The following is a 17,970-nucleotide window of genomic DNA, read 5'->3' as shown; positions in this document are numbered from 1 at the left end:
TGTGAGTCTGTTTCTTTTTTGTTATATTCACTAGTTTCTTGTATTTTTTAGTTTCCATATATAAGTGATATCATATAGTATTTGTCTTTCTGTGCCTGACTTGTTTCATTTACATGCTTATAGATTTTGAAATAAGATTGTCAACAATAAAATTAGTAGGAAAAGGAAAAAAAAGTCCATCCAAAGGATTGCATTAAGAATGGATTAGTTAAAATGAATTCTATGGAAACAACTGCTATAATATTTTTTGTATTTCATCACCTAGTGCACTTCTGATGGTTTTGTTCAAAGGTGATTGTCAAATGTACATACAAAATCCTGAAGAAAATAACAATTAACTAGGAAAAACTAATTGTTGAGGCACATAGATTGTGCTAGCAAATTTTTTTTTTTAAAAAACAACGAAATAAGACTAATGAAATTAGGATATTATTAGACTAAATGGCTGTAAAGTACTTTTAACTTAAAAGTGCTACATGATCCACGTTGTGATGGTGATAATAATTTTCAGAATCTGTTTAAATATATATATTTAAAACCATCTATAAAAGGGGGTGCCTTTAAAAACTGCTCAGACAAGCATCTCTGCTAAGTCTCTGTGAGATGTGACGCACATTCTGTTCATGCTGGTTGATGAGAAGATCAACCCATCTGAGATGACCAGGTGTGGCCAGGTGCCAGGTGAGATGTGCACCCTGTGCTGTGGGCCATTTCTCACTGACTAGGCACATTTGCTTTTTGCAAATTAGATGGCACTCAGTTCAGAGTAGGGAAAAAAACCTCATCTGTGTTTATTTAAAAATTCACCCTCCCTCCCCCTATTTTTTTTTTTTTTTTTAGATGGTTCAGACGTTTTCCCATTGCATCTTGTGTTCCAAAGATGAAGTGGACTTGGATGACTTATTAGCTGCTAGGTTGGTGACGTTTCTGATGGACAATTACCAAGAGATTCTGAAAGTCCCTTTGGCCCTGCAGACCTCCATAGAGGAGCGTGTGGCCCATCTACGAAGAGTCCAGGTAAAGGAAGGGATATTACCAGTACTATAAAATTGCCAGCAGAAAGTTATGTAAGTTTGCTAGGCTTCTTGGCATTTTTTGTTTTGAAGATTGAGTGAGTTAATTTGTACAAAGTGCTTACAACCGGACGTGGCACATAGTAGACACTGCACATGTTTGTTATTATCTTTGAAAATCTGTGGAATGCCCACTAGGTTTTGTTGTGTTGATCAATGCTGCATACTTTTGGTTGCAAATTCCTAAAATGGGTTTGTTCAGAATCTACGTATACTTCCTGATGGAAGTGATTTATGTGCAATAAAGTCTTGATTCATAATAGCCCTGCCACCTAGGTACTATTTTTTGAATGAGAAAGCTGAGGCACAGAGAGCATAAGTAATTTGTCCAAGGTCACAGAGCTAGGATTCAAACTGATAAAATCATTTTCCAGAATCAGTGCTCTTAACTACTATGCCATACTGCCTCACTGTAAAGCATGGTATGGTAGAAGAACCTGGCTTCAGAGCCATAAGGACCTGGGCCAAACTCCTGGCTCCCCACTTGCCTGGTTATGTGGCTTTGGGCAAGTCCCTTAAGCCCTCTGGATTTTAGTTTCTGCAAGTGTTAAAATGGTCAATACCTACTTGATGAAGTTGTTGTAAAGAGTAGACACTACATTGTAAAACGCGTGGCACAAATGTCATATGGCAGATACTTTTTGAAAGGTGTTTATTGTTTTTGTCGTTGCAGTCATTATATTAAAATGATGCAAAAGAAATGTAATGTATTACTATCATGTGGGCCCCCAGAGGGGTTTGTATGTCAGCCTGCAGGAGCAGAAACGTTGGGTAAAGGCAGGCAGGTCTGCTTCTCTCCTTCTGAATGACTGGCCCTTTTTCCCCTTAAGCATGTTTTGAGGCTCCACAATTAAGGACCAGTGAGCTGCTACCTCCCAAAGTATCATTAAAGTAAATAGCCATCTGTTTTCAGTGTGCAGTTTAAAAATTAAAATAAAAAATTTTCCTATTGAAGGAATTTGGAAAATAGAGAAAACACACACTAAAAAATATCAGAATAACTCTAAATGTTCAGTGTTAAGAGTCTTTTCTATTTCCCCCTCTCCCTCCCTTCCTTCCTTCTTTCCCTCCTTTGTTCCTCTTTTATAACTTACTTTCTCTTAACAATACAACAAGAAGTTTCCACATCATTAAATATTCTTGATTGACCCAGAATGGCCAGGAGCACAGACTAAATGGTGTTTGAATTTCTGATGTGCCCTTTATTAGCCATGTGACCTTGGCATGTTGTATAACGACTCTCTGCTTTAGCATCTGCCCCAACATCTCTTTTTTTCGTCAGTAAAATGCGATAATAGTTAATAGCTACCTCCCAAGGCTATTTTGGGGATTGAAAGGCTTAAGACACGTAAAGTGCTTAGAATAATGTTTATCACATAGTAAGTACCTCATTTGGTACTGCTGCTGTTATTATTATCAACATTATTGTTATATATTCCACAATATCATTATGATTGGTAACATAATATTCCATAATATGAATATACCATAATTTATTTAAATGATTTTCTTTGGTTGATATTTATATTGTTTCCATTTTTTTCCCATTTTACAATCATTATAACAGTAAATATTTTTATAGTTAGATTTTTTTTTGGTCGATCTGTGATTACTTTCTAAGAATAAATTCCTAGGAGTGGCATTTCACGGTCAAAGACCATGAATGTGTGTTAAACATTGATTGCATATTGTCAAATTTCCATTTAGAGTGATTGTTCCAAAGTTACATTCCCATTGTTGGTATAAGAAAGTGTTCATTTCTTTACACCCTTGCCTACTTTGGGTAACATACATACCTTTGCCATTTAAATGGGTGAAAAAAACAAATTACTGTTGTTTTAATCTCCCACCTCCCCTTGATATTTTATGAGCCAAGCTTAAAAAAAACCCATAAAAATGAAAAGAAATACTTTCACTGGATTTCTATAAGGATAAGTGATAGCAGTGACTCCGTTGCTCTGCATCCTTGCTGGGCTTGTGTATTCACATGGCACAGGCTTGTGTTGCAGGAACGTAACCCTGAGAGCCCTTCACTGTCAGCTGAAGATCAGAAGACTGAGTGATGATTAACTTAACCGCAGAGTAGCATGACCTGTGAAGGGGGGCTGTGATGGCCCTGAATAAAATCAGTAACTACGCAATTGTCCAGTTACATTTTCTCTCTTAAAAGTACACACTCATTAGAATTGCCAAACAATTGTTTGTTTTAGTGCTCAAAGCCTATAGATCTCTCTTCTCTCGCACAGGGTACTCAGCCCCTCCGTCATAACACATTTAGGGTGGTACCTTTCTGAAAATGAAGTGTTACTTAGACTGTTCTGGTGAATTGTTTTGGAGCAGTTTCAGGGCTGACCCTGGGATAGATAAACAGTGAGGTCAGCGTTGTTTTTGACACCAACCTTCTGTTGACCTTGTCTGTAACCCTCTTCTTCCTCTTATACCCTTTACTCATAGATATCTTGTGTTTTTCTCATGTCCTAGGCTTTGGCTGTCACATTTTACCTGGGCCTCACCTTTTTACTCTGGCCCTTTTCTGCTTTTTCCAGAATTCCTGGTTCAAATACAAATTAAGTGTTGTGTATGTCCTCCTTTCCTATGGTTCTGGTCTGTTTCTCTTGGGTTGTCCCTAAATGACCTGGTAAACTGATGCTGAGGCGTGGAATGTTCTTCATGGAATAACCCTTCCTGGCAACACAATTATTTATTTATTAAAAAAAAATTTTTTTTGAATTTTATTTATTTTTTTATACAGCAGGTTCTTATTAGTCATCCATTTTATACACATCAGTGTATACATGTCAATCCCAATCGCCCAATTCATCACACCCCCACCCCCACCCCCCGCCGTTTTCCCCCCTTGGTGTCCATACGTTTGTTCTCTACATCTGTGTCTCAATTTCGGCCCTGCAAACAGGTTCATCTGTACCATTTTTCTAGGTGCCACATACATACGTTAATATACGATATTTGTTTTTCTCTTTCTGACTTACTTCACTCTGTATGACAGTCTCTAGATCCATCCACGTCTCAACAAATGACCCCATTTCGTTCCTTTTTATGGCTGAGTAATATTCCATTATATATATGTACCACAACTTCTTTAACCATTCATCTGTCGATGGGCATTTAGGTTGCTTCCATGACCTGGCTATTGTAAATAGTGCTGCAGTGTACATTGGGGTACATGACTCTTTTTGAATTATGGTTTTCTCAGGGTATATGCCCAGTCATGGGATTGCTGGATCATATGGTAATTCTATTTTTAGTTTTTTAAGGAACCCCCATACTGTTCTCCATAGTGGCTGTATCAATTTACATTCTCACCAACAGTGCAAGAGGGTTCCCTTTTCTCCACACCCTCTCCAGCATTTGTTGTTTGTAGATTTTCTGATGATGCCCATTCTAACTGGTGTGAGGTGATACCTCATTGTAGTTTTGATTTGCATTTCTCTAATAATTAGTGATGTTGAGCAGCTTATCATGTGCTTCTTGGCCATCTGTATGTCTTCGTTGGAGAGATGTCTATTTAGGTCTTCTGCCCAGTTTTGGATTTTTTTTAATATTGAGCTGCATGCACTGTTTATATATTTTGGAGATTAATCCTTTGTCCGTTGATTTGTTTGCAAATATTTTCTCCCATTCTGAGGGTTGTCTTTTTGTCTTGTTTATGGTTTCCTTTGCTGTGCAAAAGCTTTGAAGTTTCATTAAGTCCCATTTGTTTATTTCTGTTTTTATTTCCATTACTCTAGGAGGTGGATCAAAAAAGATCTTGCTGTGATTTATGTCAAAGAGTGTTCTTCCTATGTTTTCCTCTAAGAGTTTTATAGTGTCTGGTCTTAAATTTAGGTCTCGAATCCATTTTGACTTTATTTTTGTGTATGGTGTTAGGGAGTGTTCTAATTTCATTCTTTTACATGTAGCTGTCCAGTTTTCCCAGCACCACTTATTGAAGAGACTGTCTTTTGTCCATTGTATATCCTTGCTTCCTTTGTCATAGATTAGTTGACCATAGGTGCATGGGTTTATCTCTGGGCTTTCTATCTTGTTCCATTGATCTATGTTTCTGTTTTTGTGCCAGTACCATATTGTCTTGATTACTATAGCTTTGTAGTATAGTCCAAAGTCAGGGAGTCTGATTCCTCCAGCTCCGTTTTTTCCCCTCAAGACTGCTTTGGATATTCGGGTCTTTTGTGCCTCCATACAAATTTTAAGATTTTTTTGTTCTACTTCTGTAAAAAATGCCATTGGTAATTTGATAGGGATTGTACTGAATCTGTAGATTGTTTTGTCATTATAGTCATAGTATAGTCATTTTCACAATATTGAGTCTTCCAATCCAAGAACATGGTATATCTCTCCATCTGTTGGTATCATCTTTAATTTCTTTCATCAGTGTCTTATAGTTTTCTGCATACAGGTCTTTTGTCTCCCTAGGTAGTTTTATTTCTAGGTATTTTATTCATTTTGTTGCAGTGGTAAATGGGAGTGTTTCCTTAATTTCTCTGTCAAATTTTCATCATTAATGTATAGGAATGCAAGAGATTTCTGTGCATTAATTTTGTACCCTGCAACTTTACCCAATTCATTGATTAGCTCTAGTAGTTTTCTGGTGGCATCTTTAGGATTCTCTATGTATAGTATCATGTCATCTGCAAAAAGTGACAGTTTTACTTCTTCTTTTCCAATTTGGATTCCTTTTATTTTTCTTCTCTGATTGCCATGACTAGGCCTTCCATAACTGTGTTGAATAATAGCGGTGTGAGTGGACATCCTTGTCTTGCTCCTGATCTTAGAGGAAATGCTTTCAGTTTTTCACCATTGAGAATGATGTTTTCTGTGGGTTTGTCCTATATTGCCTTTATTTTGTTGAGGTAGGTTCCCTCTATGCCCACTTTCTGGAGAGTTTTTATCATAAATGGGTGTTGAATTTTGTCAAAAGCTTTTTCTGCATCTATTGAGATGATCATATGGTTTTTTTCTTCAAATTGTTAATATGGTGTATCACATTGACTGATTTGCGTATATTGAAGAACACTTGCATCCCTGGGATAAATCCCACTTGATCATGGTGTATGATCCTTTTAATGTGTTGTTGGATTCTGTTTGCTAGTATTTTGTTGAGGATTTTTGCATCTATGCTCATGAGTGATATTGGTCTGTAATTTTCTTTTTTTGTAGTATCTTTGTCTGGTTTTGTATCAGGGTGATGGTGGCCTCAGAGAATGAGTTTGCGAGTGTTCCTTCCTCTGCAATTTTTTGGAAGAGTTTGAGAAGGATGGGTGTTGTCTCTTCTCTAAATGTTTGATAGAATTCACCTGTGAAGCCATGTGGTCCTGGACTTTTGTTTGTTGGAAGAGTCTTAATCACAGTTTCAATTGCATTACTTGTGATTGGTCTGTTCATACTTTCTGTTTCTTCCTGGTTCTGTCTTGGAAGGTTATACCTTTCTAAGAATTTGTCCATTTCTTCCAGGTTGTCCATTTTATTGGCATAGAGTTGCTTGCCATAGTGTCTTAGGATGCTTTGTATTTCTGCGGTGTCTGTTTTAACTTCCCCTTTTTCATTTCTAATTTTATTGATTTGAGTCCTGTCCCTGTTTTTCTTGATGAGTCTGGCTAATGGTTTATCAACTTTGTTTATCTCCTCAAAGAACCAACTTTTAGTTTTATTGATCTTCACTATTGTTTTCTTTGTGTCTATTTCATTTATTTCTGCTCTGATCTTTATGATTTCTTTCCTTCTGCTTGGGTTTTGTTTGTTCTTCTTTCTCTAGTTCCTTTAGGTGTAAGGTTAGATTGTTTATTTGAGATTTTTCTTTTTTCTTGAGGTAGGCTTGTATAGCTATAAACTTCCCTCATAGAACTGCTTTTGCTACATCCCATAGGTTTTGGATCATCGTGTTTTCATTGTCATTTGTCTGTAGGTAGTTTTTGATTTCCTCTTTGATTTCTTCAGTGATCTCTTGGTTATTTAGTAACGTATTGTTTAGCCTCCACGTGTTTGTGTTTTATGCGTTTTTTCCCCTGTAATTCATTTCTAATCTCATAGTGTTGTGGTCAGAAAAGATGCTTGATATGATTTCAGTTTTCTTAAATTTACTGAGGCTTGGTTTGTGACCCAAGATGTGATCTATCCTGGAGAATGTTCCATGCACATTTGAGGAGAAAGTGTAATCTGCTGTTTTTGGATGGAATGTCCTATAAATATCAATTAAATCTATCTGGTCTGTTGTATCATTTAAAGCTTCTGTTTCCTTATTTATTTTCATTTTGGATGATCTGTCCATTGGTGTAAGTGAGGTATTAAAGTCCCTCACTATTATTGTGTTACTGTCAATTTCCTCTTTTAGAGCTGTTAGCAGTTGCTTTATGTATTGAGGTGCTCCTATGTTGGGTGCATATATATTTATAATTGTTGTGTCTTCTTCTTGGATTGATCCCTTGATCATTATGTAGTGTCCGTCCTTGTCTCTTGTAACATTCTTTATTTTAAAGTTTATTTTATCTGACATGAGTATTGCTACCCCAGGTTTTTTTTGATTTCCATTTGCATGGAATATCTTTTTCCATCCCTTCACTTTTAGTCTGTATGTGTCCCTAGGTCTGAAGTGGGTATCTTGTAGGCAGCATATATATGGGTCTTGTTTTTGTATCCATTCAGCAAGCCTGTGTCTTTTGGTTTGATCACTAAATCCATTCACGTTTAAGGTAATTATCAATAATATATTCCTCTTAGTATTTTCTTCATTGTTTTGGGTTTGTTCTTGTAGATTCTTTTCTTCTCTTGTGTTTCCGACTTAGAGAAGTTCCTTTAGTATTTGTTGTAGAGCTGGTTTGTTGGTGCTGAATTTTCTTAGCTTTTGCTTGTCTGTGAAGCTTTTGATTTCTCCATCGAATCTGAATGAGATCCTTGCAGGGTAGAGTAATGTTGGTTGTAGGTTCTTCCCTTTCATCACTTTAAGGATATCATGCCACTCCCTTCTGGCTTGTAGAGTTTCTGCTGAGAAATCAGCTGTTAATCTTATGGGAGTTCCCTTGTATGTTATTTGTCATTTTTCCCTTGCTGCTTTCAATAATTTTTCTTTGTCTTTAGTTTTTGCCAATTTGATTACTATGTGTCTTGCTGTGTTTCTCCTTGGGTTTATCCTCTATGGGACCCTCTGCACTTCCTGGACTTGGGTGGCTCTTTCCTTTCCCATGTTAGGGAAGTTTTCGACTATAATCTCTTCAAATATTTTCTCTGGTCCTTTCTCTCTCTCCTCCTTCTGGGACCCCTATAATGCGAATGTTGTTGCATTTAATGTGGTCCCAGAGGTCTCTTAGGCTCTCTTCATTTATTTTCATTCTCCTTTTTTTTATTCTGTTCTGTGGCTGTGAATTCCACCATTCTGTCTTCCAGATCACTTATCCGTTCTTCTGCCTCAGTTATTCTGCTATTGGTTCCTTCTAGTGTAGTTTTCATTTCAGTTATTGTATTGTTCATCTCTGTTTGTTCTTTAATTCTTCTAATTCTTTTTTAAACATTTCTTGCATCTTCTCGTTCTTTGCCTCCATTGTTTTTCTGAGGTCCTGGATCATCTTCACTATCATTATTCTGAATTCTTTTTCTGGAAGGTTGCCTATCTCCTCTTCATTTAGTTGTTTTTCTGTGGTTTTATCTTGTTCCTTCACCTGGTACATAGCCCTCTGCCTTTTCATCTTGTCTATCTTTCTGTGATCGTGGTTTTTGTTTCACAGGCTGCAGGATTGTAGTTCTTCTGCTGTCTGCCCTCTGGTGGATGAGGCTATCTAAGGGGCTTGTGCAAGTTTCCTGATGGGAGGGACTGGTGGTGGGTAGAGCTGACTGTTGCTCTGGTGGGCAGAGCTCAGTAAAACTTTAATCTGCTTGACTGCTGATGGCTGGGGCTGGGGTCCCTCCCTGTTGGTTGTTTGGCCTGAGGCAACCCAACACTGGAGCCTTCCCGGGCTCTTTGGTGGGGCTAATGGCAGACTCTGGGAGGGCTCACGCCAAGGAGCACGTCCCAGGACTTCTGCTGCCAGTTTCCTTGTCCCCACGGTGAGCCACAGCCACCCCCGCCTCTGCAGGAGACCCTCTAACACTAGCAGGTAGGTCCGGTTCAGTCTCCCCTGGGGTTACTGCTCCTTCCCCTGGGTTGCGATGCGCACACTACTTTGTGTGTGGCCTCCAAGAGTGGAGTCTCTGTTTCTCCCAGTCCTGTCGAAGGCCTGCAATCAAATCCCACTAGACTTCAAAGTCTCATTCTCTAGCAATTCCTCCTCCCGTTTCCAGACCCCCAGGTTGGGAAGCCTGATGTGGGGCTCAGAACCTTCACTCCATTGGGTGGACTTCTGTGTTATAAGTGTTCTCCCATCTGTGATTCACCCACCCACCAGTTAATGGAATTTGATTTTACTGTGATTGCGCCCCTCCTGCCATCTCATTGTGACTTCTCCTTTGTCTTTGGATGTGGAGTATCTTTTTTGGTGAGTTCCAGTGTCTTCCTTTCGTTGATTGTCCAGCAGCTAGTTGTGATTCTGGTGTCCTCACAAGAGGGAGTGAGAGCATGTCCTTCTACTCTGCCATCTTGGTTCCTCTTCTGTATTCTCTTAACACATTTATTTTTAACTGTGGCTTCTGGGAAAAAAAAAAATCTTAAACCAAAGACATGAATATAATGGTAGTAATTTTATCCAGTGCAGAAGAACAGTAGGTGCTATATTTTTGAGGAAATGAACCTCTTGGACTCTGAAAATTTTTTTTAACTTTTTAATTTATATTGGAATATAGCAATTAACAGTGTCGTGACAGTTTTCAGGTACACAGCAAAGCGACTCAGCCATACATATGCATGTATCCATTCTCCCCCAAACTCCCCTCTCATCCAGGCTGCACATAACATTGAGCAGAGTTCCCTGTGCTATACAGTGGGTCCTTGTTGATTATCCATTTTAACTATGGCAGTGTGTATACATGAATCCCAAACTCCCTAACTATCCCTTCCCCCCACACTTGCCCCTTGGTAACCATAAGTTCATTCTTTAAGTCTGTGAGTCTGTTTCTGTTTTGTAAATAAGTTCATTTGTATCATTTCTTTTTAGATTGCACATATAAGCCATATCATATGATATTTCTTTCTCTGTCTGACTTACTTCACTCAGTATGACAATCTCTAGGTTCAACCATGTTGCTGCAAATGGCATTATTTCATTCTTTTTAATGGCTGAGTAATATTTCATTGTATATATGTACCATATCTTCTTTATCCATTCCTCTGTCGATGGACATTTAGGTTGTTTCCATGTCTTGCCTATTGTAAACAGTACTGCAATGAACATTGGTGTGCGTGTATCCTGTCAGACCATGTTTTTCTCCGGATATATGCCCAGGAGTGGGGTTGCATGGTCATGTGGTAGTTCTATTTTTAGTTTTTTGAGGAACCTTCATGCTGTGAAGGTGGCTGTACTAATTCACATTCCCACCAAGAGTGTAGGAGGGTTCCCTTCTTTCCACACCCTCTCCAGCATTTATTGTTTGTAGATTTTTTGATGATGGCCATTCTGACTGGTGTGAGGTGATATCTCATTGTAGTTCTGATTTGGATGAAATTAAGTATTTTTAATGGACGCTTTTATTTATAGATCTTGGTACCTTTTTCCCTCTTATTTCACCCTTCTGCCTTTTGCCCTGTAGTGTCTGCACATTTGTTTTCACTAGTTTCATGCTATGAACATGTTTGGGGATGGGTGCAGTACTTCCCTCTACACAGCAGCTGAGCTAAACTTGTACTTTTGTCAGTGCCCAAGGGAGGGAAGAACAGACTCTCCAGATGCAGGAAGAACCTACATAGTTCATCGTGTGTGTTTGGAATCGTTCTAGTCAATATGTTCAGTTTGTGTGTAAATTTCAGATCTTATTAGAAGAGAGCACAAGGTTTTTTGTTTATGAAAATGGCTTTGGGGTTTAAAAAGGCAAAAACTTATATGCGACACTGTGGCTTTACGTGAATTTTTTTTGAAGTTATGGAAGCACTTTTTACTTTTCATTATAGTTTTTCCCAGTCAAATTGAATGTCATATCATTCCTACTAGGAGATCTACGATCTGAATTAATTTTTGAAATTTATTTGAAAATGCGCTTTCACTAATAATCCCTTTGCCCCAGATAAAATACCCAGGAGCTGATATGGATATCACTTTGTCTGCTCCATCATTTTGCCGTCAAATTAGCCCAGAGGAATTTGAATACCAAAGAGTATATGGCTCTCAGGAACCTCTGGCAGCATTGTTGGAGGAAGTCATCACAGATGCCAAACTCTCCAGTAAAGAAAAGAAGAAAAAATTGAAGCAGGTAAAAAGGATATTCTTCATAAGTCATTTCTCCTCCCTACTGTTCTTATGTTGTTTTGTTTCCTTTTTATTCTCTATTTTAATAGGTTTCATATGAATCTCATCTTCTGAGACAGAGCAGTTTTGAAAGTAAATTATTCATTTAATATATTAATTTACACAATTATGGTCAGTTTTCCAGGTCTTTATTCTCCAATGTAAATCTTTTACCATTATTGAGCTCTTCATTTATGAAGCTATTCTCTAATATTTGTCCTTGGTTTTGATATGTGAGTTAGTGGAGCAATTACTTTAAACTCAGAGAAGCTGTCAAATGAGGACAGTTTCTTTGGATTTTTTTGAAAGGCAAATCAGACTGAATTCACAAGTGTAAAATGTCCAGAATTTAAGAGTCTTTGGTTTTACATAGCCGCTATCAAATTGGTTTCTTGCTACAGGCATCACTAAAAGTTTTTAGTTCTTGTTAAACAACACAGCTTAGGGTTTCAGGGAAGAGTTTTCAACTCAGCATAGGTTTAACTTGATCTTTTTTAAAACTTGAAGTGTAATTGATTTACAATGTTGTGTTAGTTTCAGGTATACATACCTTGATCTTTTTTTTGTTTGTTTGCTTTTGTTTTTGTTTTTGTCTCATAAGTCTCTTTTATTCAACACACTCCCCAGCTTTCTTTCTTTTTTTAAAATTGTTTTTAACATCTTTTCTTTTTTGTAACATCTTTATTGGAGTGTAATTGCTTTACAATGGTGTGTTGGTTTCTGCTGTATAACAAAGTGAATCAGCTATACATATACATATATCCCCATATCCCCTCCCTCTTGCGTCTCCCTCCCACCCTCCCAATCCCACCCCTCTAGGTGGTCACAAAGCACCGAGCTGATCTCCCTGTGCTATGTGGCTGCTTCCCACTAGCTATTGATTTTACATTTGGTAGTGTATATATGTCCATGCTACTCTCTCACTTCGTCCCAGCTTACCCTTCCCACTCCTTGTGTCCTCAAGTCCATGCTCTACTACTGTGCCTTTATTCCTGTCACGCCTCTAGGTTCTTCAGAACCTTTTTTTTTTTTTTTTTTTAGATTCCATGTGTATGTATTGGCATACAGTATTTGTTTTTCTCTTTCTGAGTTACCACTCTGTATGACAGAGTCTGGGTCCACCAACCTCACTACAAATAACTCAGTTTCCTTTCTTTTTATGGCTGAGTGATATTGCATTGTATATACATGCCACATCTTCTTTATCCATTCATCTGTCGATGGACACTTAGGTTTCTTCCATGTCCTGGCAGTTTTAAATAGAGCTGCAGTGAACATTGTGGTACATGACTCTTTTTACTATGGTTTTCTCAAGGTATATGCCCAGAAGTGGGATTGCTGGGTCATATGGTAGTTCTATTTTCAGTTTTCTAAGGAACCTCCATACTGCTCTCCATAGTGGCTGTGTCAATTTACATTCCTACCAACAGTGCAAGAGGGTTGCATTTTCTTCACATCCTCTCCAGCATTTATTATTTATAGATTTTTTGATGATAACCATTCTGGCCGGTGTGAGGTGATACCTCATTGTAGTTTTGATTTGCGGTTCTCTAATGATCAGTGACGTTGAGCATCCTTTCATGTGTTTGTTGGCAATCTGTATATCTTAGAAGAAAGTGTATTCTGTTGTTTTTGGATGGAATGTCCTATAAATATCAATTAAGTCCATCTTGTTTAATGTATCATTTAAAACTTGTGTTTCCTTATTTATTTTCATTTTGGATGATCTGTCCATTGGTAAAAGTGGGGTGTTAAAGTCCCCTAGTATGATTGTGTTACTGTTGATTTCCCCTTATATGGCTGTTAGCATTTGCCATATGTATTGTGGTGCTCCTATGTTGGGTGCATAAATATTTACAATTGTTATATCTTCTTCTTTGATTGATCCCTTGATCATTATGTAGTGTCCTTCTTTGTCTCTTGTAATAGTCTTTATTTTAAAATCTGTTTTGTCTGATATGAGAATTACTACTCCAGCTTTCTTTTGATTTCCAATTGCATGGAATATCTTTTTCCATCCCCTCACTTTCAGTCTGTATGTGTCCCTAGGTCTGAAGTGGATCTCTTGTAGATAGCCTATATACAGGTCTTGTTTCTGTATCCATTCAGCAAGTCTATGTGTTTTGGTGGGAGCATTTAATCCATTTACATTTAAGGTAATTATCGATATGTATGTTCCTATTACCATTTTCCTAATTGTTTTGGGTTTGTTACTGTAGGTCTTTTCCTTTTCTTGTGTTTCCTGCCTAGAGAAGTTCCTTTAACATTTGCTGTAAAGCTGGCTTGGTGGTGCTGAATTCTCTTAGCTTTGGCCCATCTGTAAAAGTTTTAATTTCTCCATTGAATCTGAATGAGATCCTTGCTGGGTAGAGTAATCTTGGTTGTACGTTTTTCCCTTTCATCACTTTAAATATGTCCTGCCACTCCCTTCTGGCTTGCAGAGTTTCTGCTGAAAGATCAGCTGTTGACCTTATGGGAGTTCCCTTGTATGTTATTTGTCATTCTTCCCTTGCTGCTTTTAATATTTTTTCTTTGTATTTAATTTTTGATAGTTTGATTAATATGTGTCTTGGCCTGTTTCTCCTTGGATTTATCCTGTATGGGACTCTCCGCGATTCCTGGACTTATTTCCTTTCCCATGTTAGCATAGTTTTCAACTGTAATCTCTTCAAATATTTTCTCAGTCCCTTTTTTTTTCTCTTCTTCTTCTGGGACCCTTATAATTCAAATGTTGGTGTGTTTAATGTTGTCCCAGAGGCCTCTGAGACTGTGCTCAATTCTTTTCAATCTTTTTTCTTTTTTTTTTTTTTAAAGTTTCCTAATTGGACTGGTTGGTGGCGTCTTCTTTATTTATTTATTTATCTACCTATCTATTTATTTATTATTTATGGCTGTGCTGGGTCTTCGTTTCTGTGAGAGGGCTTTCTCCATTTGCGGCAAGCGGGGGCCACTCTTCATTGCGGTGCGTGGGCCTCTCACTATTGTGGCCTCTCTTGTTGCGGAGCACAGGCTCCAGACGCACAGGCTCAGTAATTGTGGCTCACGGGCCCAGTTGCTCTGCAGCATGTGAGATCTTCCCAGACCAGGGCTCAAACCCATGTCCCCTGCATTGGCAGGCAGTTTCTCAACCACTGTGCCACCAGGGAAGCCCCTCATCCTTTTGTCTTTATTCTGCTCTGCAGTAGTTATTTCCACTATTTTATCTTCCAGGTCACTTATCTGTTCTTCTGCCTCATTTATTCTGCTATTGATTCCCTCTAGAGAATTTTTAATTTCATTTATTGTGTTGTTCATCATTGTTTGTGTGCTCTTTAGTTCTTCTAGGTCCTTGTTAAACGTTTCTTGTATTTTCTCCATTCTATTTCTAAGATTTTGGATCATCTTTACTATCATTACTCTGAATTCTTTTTCAGGTAGACTGCCTATTTCCTCTTCATTTGTTTAGTGTGGTGGGTTTTTACCTTGCTCCTTCATCTGGAGCATCTGTGTATTTCTCTGTCTTCTCATTTTGTGTAACTTACTATGTTTGGGGTCTCCTTTTCACAGGCTGCACGTTCTTAGTTCCCGTTATTTTTGGTGTCTGCTCTCATTGGGTAAGGTTGGTTCACTGGGTTGTGTAGGCTTCCTGGTGGAGGTGGAGGGGACTGGTGCCTGTGTTCTGGTGGATGAGGCTGAATCTTGTTTTTCTGGTGGACAGGACTGTGTCCGGTTGTGTGTTTTGCAGTGTCTGTGACCTTATTATGATTTTAGGCAGCCTCTCTGCTAATGAGTGGGCTTGTGTTCCTGTCTTGCTAGTTGTTTGGCATAGGGTGTCCAGCACTGTAGCTTGCTGGTCATTGAGTGGAGCTGGGTCTTAACACTGAGATGGAGATCTCTGGGAGAGCTTTTGCCATTTGATATTATGTGGGGCTGGGAGGTCTCTGGTGGACCAATGTCCTGAACTCGGCTCTTCTACCTCAGAGGCTCAGGGCTGACACCCAACCAGAGCACCAAGACCCTGTCAGCCCCATGGCTCCGAACTCCGGAACTCCACTCTCCAGAGGCCCTCCTTTAGAGGTGCTGCCTCTCCCCTTCCACACATGTCCTACCTTGATCATTTTTAAAATATTGATTCAAGAGCAAGTGAATGGTGTTTATTTTTGAAGACTGAATCCTGCATAGCTTGATTTCTGATCACACCACCTAAGATTATACACAAAGCACAAGGGTTCTAGATTCCCATCCTGTTCTTCTCAGAGTAATTTTGGAGAATAGTTCAGTGGTAACAGTCAAAGGAAAAACATATTGCTTCTCTGTAAGCTTTTTGTAAAGTAATGTATACCAGCATGTTTTCTCTTCCATTTGGGTAGAAGCAGGTAGGGCTAAGCTGGAGAAGCAGGGAGATGGGGAAATGTTGTTGGGCCAAGATTTTCTTTGACTGTGTAGAACATAAGTCAGAATTACTTGTGAATATTTTAGAAGGGAGGTGTGTTTATAGTTGGCAGGGGAGAAATTTTAAGAAGTATGACTAAAGCGAGTTTATTGGAGGATTAGATCAAATTAAAGATGAATCCGATCTATTGAAAGCGCAATCCAATGATTTAACAAAAAGAAGTGGATTTGTGTTGAAGTGAACTTGTGATCTGTTTTCTTCTTATTTTCTTTTCTGATGGAAAGCAGTAAATATTAAAACAAAACAAAAATAGGGAAGTACTGCATCAGAAACTTATGTTAAAATTACAGTGCCCAGGGCTTCCCTGGTGGCGCAGTGGTTGAGAGTCCGCCTGCTGATGGAGGGGACACAGGTTCGTGCCCCGGTCGGGGAAGATCCCACATGCTGCGGAGCGGCTGGGCCCGTGAGCCATGGCCGATGAGCCTGTGCGTCCAGAGCCTCTGCTCCGCAACAGGAGAGACCCGCATACCGCCAAAAAAACCCCCAAAACAAACAAACAAAAATTACAGTGCCCAATTTTATTGACTTTTATTTGTTTTTTTGACACTTCTTGGATCCTTTTTTTTTTTTTAGTTTCAAAAGTCCTATCCTGAAGTCTACCAAGAACGATTTCCTACACCAGAAAGTGAAGCACTTCTGTTTCCTGAAAAACCTAAAGCAAAACCACAGCTGCTGATGTGGGCACTAAAAAACCCCTTCCAACCATTTCAAAGAACTAGAAGTTTTCGGATGTAATACTTGGATAGCTGTTAAAGACCTCTGTTGTTGCTGTTGTTTTTGAGTAAATAGGTGGTTAAAGGACTATGGTGGTGGAAGAAACAAGCACATAAACCACAGACTACTGAATTATAAAGATTTCCTGACTTCAAAAAATGTTGAGCCATTATCAGTATTTTTATAAAACTCAAGGCTGTTTTTAAAGTGTACAAACCAATTAAAAATAATGAGACAAATATATAGTGGTAAAGTTAATGTTTTTAATTTGTTACAAAATGTAAGGGTATTTTCATTTTTTTATTTGTTGTTTCCTATGGTGTTTATAAAATATTTGTGTGTACATCCTAGTTACTGATGTCTTTGTGATAACCAAGACTGAAAAATAGTGTATGTGTTTGAATAAGAACGACACTGAATACTGTTACTGTGATGCTATTGACCTAATAGCCAGTTGTGATTTCTGCTGTATAAATTGTTCTTCACTGTTGTACAAAGATTCTTAATGTTCTTTATTACAATGGCTGTGTCTTTTATTGCAGATCTGTTGGGTGCTATGACAGATTTTATGAAAGGTAGTTCTTTTATGATGTATGTATTAGTTGGTGTTTACTTGTAAGTGAAGTAGATTTTCATCTGCCTGCAGTGGTATAATTTCAGTCTTGGCTAAAGATGGAAAATTGAACTGGATAAATTCTTTTGGTCTCATTAGCCCTGTGATTCTAAGTCAAATCTTTGTTGTTTCATGAAAGACACAAATGGTTTAAGTAAAATGAGACTACTTCCTTTATAAGTATCAATATATTTTCCCCAGCTTCCTTATCCTTTTGAAATAAATGGAATGTAAATAAATACTGTTCTTTTTAATACTATACATGGTGTTTCTTTTTTGGCATTTATTTAGGTCAGGGAGTTCCCCGGTGGTCCATTAGTAAGGAATCCGCGTTACAATGCAGGGGACGTGGGTTCAATCCCTGGTCAGGGAACTAAGATCCCACATGCTGCGGGGAAACTAAGCCCGCGTGCCACAACTACAGAGGCCACGCGCTCTGGAACCTGTGAGCCACAACTAGAGAGAAGCCCGCGCACCACAATGAAAAGACCACACACCGCAATGAAAGATCCCACATGCCTCAACGAAGATCCTGCGTGTGGCAACTAAGACCCAGTGCGGCCAAAAATAAATAAAATAAATAGATAAAATTAAAAAAAAAGAATATATATGTATTTAGGTCAGTCAGAGAGCATCTTCAGATGCTAAACGTCATCACCTTAGCTAATGTTCTCACATCAATCATTTATTTCTATGATAAAATAAGAAGTGAGTTTTGGGCTTTTGTACTGGACTTTAGGAGGTGCTTTGTCCATT

At 38.4% G+C, this 17,970-nt stretch overlaps 1 protein-coding gene across 2 annotated transcripts in view; it reads left to right on the top strand.

The window, feature by feature from the left end:
- DEPDC1B (DEP domain containing 1B) overlaps positions 1-17,466 on the top strand; it is a 95,284-nt gene extending 77,818 nt beyond the window's left edge. Inside the window, exons 9-11 of one of the 2 annotated variants that reach the window (XM_007453223.1) lie at positions 841-1,017; positions 11,235-11,420; positions 16,461-17,466. In XM_007453223.1, the coding sequence (XP_007453285.1) occupies positions 841-1,017; positions 11,235-11,420; positions 16,461-16,622 (525 nt within the window). In that variant the 3' untranslated portion in view covers positions 16,623-17,466. The remainder of the gene's footprint in view (positions 1-840; positions 1,018-11,234; positions 11,421-16,460) is intronic. The other variant, XM_007453224.1, reaches the window with a different exon arrangement.
- Positions 17,467-17,970: the final 504 nt, after the last annotated feature.

The sequence above is a fragment of the Lipotes vexillifer genome, unplaced genomic scaffold (genome assembly GCF_000442215.2).
Source record: "Lipotes vexillifer unplaced genomic scaffold, Lipotes_vexillifer_v1.1 scaffold366, whole genome shotgun sequence".
Classification (NCBI taxonomy): Eukaryota; Metazoa; Chordata; class Mammalia; order Artiodactyla; family Lipotidae; genus Lipotes; species Lipotes vexillifer.
The sequence above is the reverse complement of the archived record's forward strand: the minus strand, read 5'-3'. Positions and strand labels throughout refer to the sequence as shown.